General features: G+C 42.7%; 1 protein-coding gene across 1 annotated transcript; it reads left to right on the top strand.

Annotated features, from left to right (window-relative positions):
- The first annotated feature begins 1,151 nt into the window (after nucleotides 1-1,151).
- Nucleotides 1,152-3,198, top strand: LOC307205741 (uncharacterized protein). Its single transcript, XM_079958513.1, has 2 exons — nucleotides 1,152-1,237; nucleotides 2,477-3,198. The coding sequence occupies exon 2, from the start codon at nucleotides 2,495-2,497 to the stop codon at nucleotides 2,996-2,998; it is 504 nt and encodes a 167-aa protein (XP_079814639.1). The 5' UTR covers nucleotides 1,152-1,237; nucleotides 2,477-2,494; the 3' UTR covers nucleotides 2,999-3,198.
- The last annotated feature ends 5,237 nt before the right edge of the window (nucleotides 3,199-8,435 follow it).

Raw genomic sequence — 8,435 nt, 5'->3', positions numbered from 1 at the left:
GTGTGACTTGACATCGTTCCGCAGGGCCTGCAAGACGGAGCTGTTCCGCCAGGTCTTTGGCCAAGGCACAGTCTGACCCCCTCTCTCCTTCTGTAATCTTCATAGAGCTCTAACCCGATGGTTGCCATTAATTTGATTCTGAATTGATTCTAGAATGTATTTTAATTAATTGACTGTGCAATTTTATGTACACTGTGCTATTTTTACCTGTTGTTAGCCTCTCTGAGCCCGGCTTTGGCCAGGGAGGGTGGGATACAAATTATTATTATTATTATTATTATTATTATTATTATTATTATTAGTTTATGTGTGTGTGGGAAGGGTATCTACATCTCTTAAACACATACAAACATACACTACTACTTCTCTTATTTTCAAATAAGGACTGCTCCTGCTGTGAAGTACACCACTTCAGATTAACCCTAAACTTTGCTAGGCTGAAGGAAACATCTCTGACATGCCAGAGCGAGTGCAAGTGGAGAAGATAAGAATATAAAGAAAGAGCATTGCAGCTGGCTCAAATCAAAGAGCTGTATCCTCTAGCATCTTGTTTCCTACTGCGGACAACGAGATACTTCTTGGTTATCCCAGAAGGAAAGCATGGGGGACGTAGCTCTTTCCAACTCTTTCCCTCCAACTGGTGTTGGTGTTGCTGGACTCAGGTCCGGCTTGCTAGCATTTTGGTAAGGGATCTGGTGGGCAAGAGAGAGAAAGGGATGTCATATTTGATGGGCTTTTTGGCCTTGTTCAGCAGGACTCTTCTGATGGCATTCAAAGACACTGTTTTCCACTGTTACTGGAGATGTCTCAGAATCCTGTATGTATATGCAAAAAGCTTTTATGATGTCCTACAGACCCCAGTGCTGATGAAAGAGCTTTGATGATCTCCATCTCCTCCCTCTGGGTGTTTCTGCTTTAAAACATCAGACAAACTGGAGCTATTTGACTCGAGGTCAGCAAAATTAAAAGGAAGGGAGGCACAAAGGAATAGGTGTCATGATTATGTTACACTGTTACCACAGTTTAATTTTGTGGCCTCCCTCTTTGTGCTTCGTAAACTGATTTTTTATTTTTTTGCACATGAAAGAACAATTGCCAACAACGATTAGCTGGAAAGGGGCAGCACCTTAGGCACTGGGGAGGCTGGCAGAACTGTATAAAAGCTCAGACTTCCTTCAGTTCCTCCAACAACTCCATCTGACTCTTCCATCTTTACTTCATCTTCTCAAAGAAGCAGGTAAGTCTATTTTCTAGGTAGAATATCCCCAGAGCTGTCAAAGGATAGGCTAGATGGACTTTCCAGTTAGGACAGGGATGGCTATCCTGTGGTCCTTGAGATGTTGCTCACATCATCCCTGACCATTAGGAATGATGCCTAAGGTGACTTGGGATATTGAACAACTGGAGGGCCACAGGTTCCCCAACCCTACGTTACCCTCTGTAAGTATATTTAATATGTGATCCCTGGCTGTTGGGACACATGTCTAGAGGAAAGGAGGAGAAAGAAGGAACTTGCACATGTTGTTGAGCCATAACTCCCATCATCCTCGACCATTTGACATGCTGGCTGAGGTGGATGGGAGTTAGAGGCTGGCTCTGCCATCTTACATTTAGGAAGGCTAAGGTGGGAAATTCATATTAATGAACTCTAAATTTGTTAGGGAGAATTGTGATATTTGGAAGGCACCACCAGCTTTCCATTGTCTCCCTGAATGTAATTTAAACACAGTCAGGGATAAACAGACAGGTGCTTGCATGCACACAGGCACACTTCTCTATTTTGTGGCACAAAATATCTGCATTTTACTGATAAGTAAGCCCTGTTGTGTTCACAGATGTTTAATCCCAGGTAAATAGATAAAGAATTACAGCTTTTCTCTCCCTTCCTTCCTTCCTTCCTTCCTTCCTTCCTTCCTTCCCCTCCCTCCCTCCCTCCCTCCCTCCCTCCCTCCCTTTCTTTCTTTCTTTCTTTCTTTCTTTCTTTCTTTCTTTCTCATTCCTACCTTGCTAGAAAATGTTTTATTGTTCACCAGCCTGTTAAAAAAATGTTTTTGATAGTATTGTAGACATAGCATGATTTTTTAAATTCAGAGCACCATCACTGAATCATCCTTCCAATATATATGAGTACTTTCTTATTTTTCTACAGCATCTACCACAGGGGTGTAGTTCTCACTCAGTAGTTATAGTGAGGTTCCTATAGTCTCATTACCCTTCTCTGTTGTTCATGCTGGTTGGGTCTGATGCGAGTTGAAATCTGCAACATCAGAAAAAACTACACACTGACACCCCCTGATGTACCTTATATCTGAGCTTTTATAATTATTTGGCCCTCTTTGGTTCTCATGCTCCATATTCAACTCAGTTCTTCAATTGTATACTTTAGATTCTTCTTCAGCCATGGTTGACTGTGGTCCACCCCCACTGAAGTGATGTACCCCACACTTACTTTCTCCCTTGGTGTTTTTGCTTTCAGACTCACCTCCACCCAACAATGGTTGACTGTGGTCCATCCTGCGCTGTCCCATCCTGTCTTTCCACCCCCACTGTTGGGTTTGGCTCAGCAGGAGGTCTTGGCTATGGTGGTCTCGGCTATGGATTGGGAGGTCTCGGCTATGGAAATGGAGGATTCGGCTCCGGATTTGGTGGTCTCGGCTATGGATATGGAGGTGCTGAAAGAGCAGCCAACCTCGGAGTCCTGGCAGGAGTTGCCCCATCCTGCATCAACCAGATCCCACCAGCAGAGGTCGTGATCCAGCCACCTGCCTCCGTTGTGACCATCCCAGGGCCCATCCTCTCTGCCAGCTGTGAGCCTGTGGCTGTTGGAGGCAACACTCCATGTGCCGTTGGTGGTTCCGGGATCGTAGGAGGCTATGGGGGCTTGGGCTATGGGTCTGGCCTCCTTGGAAGCTCTGGCGGCTTCGGCTATGGTTTGGGTTACGGGAGGGGAGCACTCCTTGGAAAGAGGTTCGGGCGTCGTTTTAGCATCTGTTCATAGGCCAATTAAACCTGAGCAGCATATCCTGAACTGATATCCAAGTGCTGAATCTAAATAACCATGGCTGAAAAATCACTCCCCCTTTTATTTTAAAGTAGAGAAGAATAAGATCCTTCCACACTGTTTGTCTTCCTTGCTTCTTGTACAACTTTATGTACCATTTCCTTGAACTTTTCAATAAAGCTTCTTCATTCTTAGAATGTTTGTGTCTTGTTTTTTGAACACTAAGCCTCAGTTCCTCATAGCAAGCTGTTCAGGACTTCAGGTATCTGAAGCACCCTTAAAACTGGGGTGTGGTTGGGTAGCCCTCCATTCTAGCACCCTGAATGCTTTCCTTATATGTGGAAATAAATTAAGATATAGTCATCTTGATAAAATTCACATTTCCCTCTTTTTCAACACGAGTGCAGAGTCATCCTTCAGAGTGCCATGAATAGTTATTCATTCAGGGGAAAAACATGCCTTGAAACTGGAGCTAAGAATTAAGTTCGTTACCAGAGGTACCACTGTACATGTAAAAAGGATTTAGGAGTCTTGGTGGACCACAAGCTTAACATGAGTCAACAGTTTGATGAAGTAGCAAAAAAGAAAAAAAGACACACAAAAAGAAGCTATTGCTATTCTAGGCTGCACCAACAGAAGTCTAGTGTCCAGATCAAGAGAAGTAATAGTACCACTCTATTCTGCCTTGGTCTGACCACACCTGGAATACTGTGTCCAGTTCTGGATGCCACAATTTAAGAAGGCTATTGACACGCTGGAATGTGCCACTGTATTCTGCTCTGGTCAGACCTCACCTGGAGTACTGTGTCCAGTTCTGGGCACCACAGTTCAAGAAGGACAGTGACAAACTGGAACGTGTCCAGAGGAGGGCAACCAAAATGGTCAAAGGCCTGGAAACGATGCCTTATGAGGAACGGCTAAGGGAGCTGGGCATGTTTAGCCTGGAGAAGAGGAGGTTAAGGGGTGATATGATAGCCATGTTCAAATATATAAAAGGATGTCACATAGAGGAGGGAGAAAGGTTGTTTTCTGCTGCTCCAGAGAAGCGGACACGGAGCAATGGTTCCAAGCTACAAGAAAGAAGATTCCACCTAAACATTAGGAAGAACTTCCTGACAGTAAGAGCTGTTCGACAGTGGAATTTGCTGCCAAGGAGTGTGGTGGAGTCTCCTTCTTTGGAGGTCTTTAAGCAGAGGCTTGACAACCATATGTCAGGAGTGCTCTGATGGTGTTTCCTGCTTGGCAGGGGCTTGGACTTGATGGCCCTTGTGGTCTCTTCCAACTCTATGATTCTATGATTCTATGTGTGCAGAGGTGTGTGAGCTTTATGGACAAGTGGGTATTTAACTCTTGATCTCCCAGGTCCTACTTTGACAGTCTAGTCACCATCCCCATTCACCAGCCCTGAAGGTTTGGATTGTTCCATATTGCTTCAGTGAGTGTCTCCAATGAGAAAGGGAGGCAACAGATATCCCTGTTTCAGCCTTCACAGTATTTCAATATAGAATATTAGCTGAATTTGTCCAGATTGATGCAAAATCCTCGGTTTATAGTTTTCTTTTTTCCTTAAAACTTTAAATCCAGGGCCATAAACTAGAACTGTCTTAAAACAATCCTCTTCAGGGCAGTCAAATGTCCCACATCGTAGATCCATAAATAACACGAAATAAAATAAATGTGAACTTTTTTTGTCTTTATTTAAGAGGGTTATGGGTCAATAAAAATCTTCATCCTTCCAACCATTCCCTGACTTGGGAATGATTATGATGCAGAATGCTAACTAAGTATCAGGGATTTTGCCTCCTCACAAAATAATATAATATAAAGAAATTGATGGATGACTCAGGGCTCTATCATTCTTCCAACTTTTGTGTAGCATATTTACTTTCTTCTCCTGAAATTTCCTAATTTAAAACTTCTCTATAGGTAGGGTCAATTGGCTGCAAAATTGTCTTCATTAGTAATTAGTATAAGTAATATCTTCCCTTTGGGGTGTGATTATCCATATAACTTTAAATAGTAGCTTGCAAAAAAAGGATATTGATTTCTTTGGGGTCATACATCAATTGGACATTTGCTTGATTTATAGCAGTAATGTGAGATTTAAGTTTTCTTATTGTTGGAATAATTGCTATTAATTTAGTGTTTCTATACCCTGCCTCATAATAGTTCTGTTTTAAGAACAGTATTGATTTAGCAATTTTGTGTAATTTGAGAGCCTCTAGTTATTTTCTTTTGGCAATTATTTTGGCATGTATATGATTGGGGCCAGCTCCTTTATGCTTTAATTCCAAATCTTGCATTCTGCCATGATTTGTGTCTTTGGAAGAGAGCTCAATTTCTTTTAGTCTCATCCACAATGCAAATGCCTCAGACATCCCCAAGAATATTGTGTTGGACATCAGGTGAGGCATTCCTGTTGAAATAATTTGTTATAGCCATTTGGTTTGCCTCCTCTGAGATATCATGGTATAATAGGGATGGTTCCAACTGCCAAATACGGTAGGTTCAGGGGTGATATGATCTTGCATTTGCAACATGACTGTGGTAGGGGAATGATCTGATAGGATTATAGCTTCAATTTAAATATATTTAATTCCAATATAAAGACTAGAATATTTGCAATTTCTGAGAATAACCGAAGCTTGGAAGAAAAAAAAAAAAATACAGTGGTACCTCGGGTGACATACGCTTCAGGTTACATACGTTTCAGGTTACAGACTCCGCTAACCCAGAAATAGTACCTCGGGTTAAGAACTTTGCTTCAGGATGAGAACAGAAATTGTGCTCCAGCGGTGCGGCAGCAGCAGGAGGCCCCATTAGCTAAAGTGGTGCTTCAGGTTAAGAACAGTTTCAGTTTAAGAACAGACCACTGGAACGAATTAAGTACTTAACCCGAGGTACCACTGTATATTCTACAGCTGTCCAATTCAGAAAATGCCACACATCCACTAAATTGCACCTGTTAAAAAAATGGGAGCATACTCTTCTTTCCAGATTACTGGTCAAGTGATGTGCTGGAAATTCTGTTGAGAACAAGTTTGTTACAAATAACATTCAAATTCCAAGAAAATATAATCTCGCCAATTTTTTTAAAAAAAATTATTTTGCAAACACCTAAGCATTTGAGCTATAAAGTGGGTGGATTATTACTCAGAGAGTAAACAGATGTGAAAGTAAGGGGATGATTACAGATGTGAAAGTAAGCCACAAAAATATTTCCCCCTCTGTCTTGGTTTTTATTTTTATACCTGAAAGTGAAATGATCAATATATAAATATGGTCACCCCTCTGGAATACCTATTTCCAGCTCCCATACAGTTACTACCAAAGTAGAAGTGGCATAATAATCTATTAGTAGTGGTCACATGGGGTGTCTGTTGTAGAAAAATAATAATGTAGGGCAACTGCCTTCTAGTACAGTCAGAGACCCTCCATCACTTGATGGCATTCCCCAGCCCTCATAAATTTATAGAAACAATATGGATATTTGCCATATCAATGATTTTCTTTCAGTAATATGTTTTAATGACCTTAGCTGAATCATATTGCACACACATATCTGAACAAAACATCAATCCCATAAACATTTATCCTTTGGGCTTCTCCCATATAATAGTTTGGTTTGTTTGTGGTTCATGACATGAAAGCCACCTTGCTTGTCTCCTTCTCTCATAAGACTAGAACTGACTGTTGAACTATTTAGGGCCCAGCGGGGAGGGACTTCACACAGAATATATTTGAATAATGGTATTCCCTCCTACAACAATTAAAGAGATGGCCATCAACTTTGTTGTTGCCAAGAGAGGATTGTGCTGGAGGAGACTCTTGAGAGGACCGTGGACTGCAAGAAGATCAAATCTATCCATTCTTAAGGAAATCAGCCCTGAGTGCTCACTGGAAGGACAGATCCTGAAGCTGAGGCTCCAATACTTTGGCCACCTCATGAGAAGAGAAGACTCCCTGGAAAAGCCCCTGATGTTGGGAAAGATGGAGGGCACAAGGAGAAGGGGACAACAGAGGATGAAATGGTTGGACAGTGTTCTCGAAGCTACCAACATGAGTTTGACCAAACTGCGGGAGGCAGTGGAAGACAGGAGTGCCTGGCGTGCTCTGGTCCATGGGGTCACGAAGCGTCAGACACGACTAAATGACTAAACAATAACAACAAGAGAGGATTAGGCAAATTCATTGGGTGGGTGGGGAGGCAATCAGTGGTCATTAGTCATGATGACTATGTTCCCTTTCCACTGTTGCAGCTAATATCTCTCTGAATACCAGTGTCTGGGAAACACAAATGAGGAGAGGTGTTGGTGTGCATATTCATAGAATCATATTGTTGTAGAGTTGGAAGTCAGAAGTGAAATGGAAAGGATTACCAACTAAGGAGGAATGGCTTAGGAAACTGATAGAATATGCTGAAATGGCAAAATCATCTGCCATTTATAATAATCAGCTACCGGTAAATAGTTTGAGGATCTATACAACTTTGTAACATGCAGAAAACAGCATTCTCAGAGAAATCAAAGACTGGAACTGAGGGAAGCCGGGGGTGGGGGTGGGTGGGTTTTGTACGGGAGGGTGGGGGGAGGGAGGAAAAATGGGGAAAAAATAAGGATGATATGTTTCTGGATAATATGTTTTGTTTTAATTTTGAATAAAAAAAAAAGTTTTTTAAAAAAAGAAATAGCAATTATGAGGTATGAAACAAAATATACTTAATGCCAGGTGTGGTGGTCAGCAATATTGGGAAGGCCAATGTTTCCCCACTCGTGCACTGCCTTCTGAACCTATTAAAAAGGTAAAGGTACCCCTACCCGTACGGGCCAGTCTTGACAGACTCTGGGGTTGTGCGCCCATCTCACTTAAGAGGCCAGGGGCCAGCGCTGTCCGGAGACACTTCCGGGTCACGTGGCCTGCGTGACATCGCTGCTCTGGCGAGCCAGAGCCGCACACGGAAACGCCGTTTACCTTCCCGCTGGTAAGCAGTCCCTATTTATCTACTTGCACCCGGAGGTGCTTTCGAACTGCTAGGTTGGCAGGCGCTGGGACCGAGCAGCGGGAGCGCACCCCGCCGCAGGGATTCGAACCGCCGACCTTTCGATCGGCAAGCCCTAGGCGCTGAGGCTTTTACCCACAGCGCCACCTGCGTCCCACCCTCTGAACCTATTAAGTGCCCCTTAAGTTCTCAGTTAGCTCAGGGTCTTCTAGACCAACATATTCCAGGATTTTTCAAACATGGGAGACTACCCTGGTATTCTTTTTTGGGGAATTTTCACCATAAGATGCCAAATCAAACAAGAGAGGGAGAGGGAGAGAGTCGACGACAGAATGCTTTTTAATGCAAATATGGATAGTGTCAAGTAGACAAGTGTACAGATAGCAGAAATGAACAAGGCAAAGGCAGATTTAGTACAATGTAGCTCTGAACTCA

The sequence above is a fragment of the Podarcis cretensis genome (genome assembly GCF_951804945.1).
Source record: "Podarcis cretensis genome assembly, chromosome: 16".
NCBI classification, from domain to species: Eukaryota; Metazoa; Chordata; class Lepidosauria; order Squamata; family Lacertidae; genus Podarcis; species Podarcis cretensis.
This window is presented reverse-complemented; position numbering and strand designations above follow the sequence as displayed.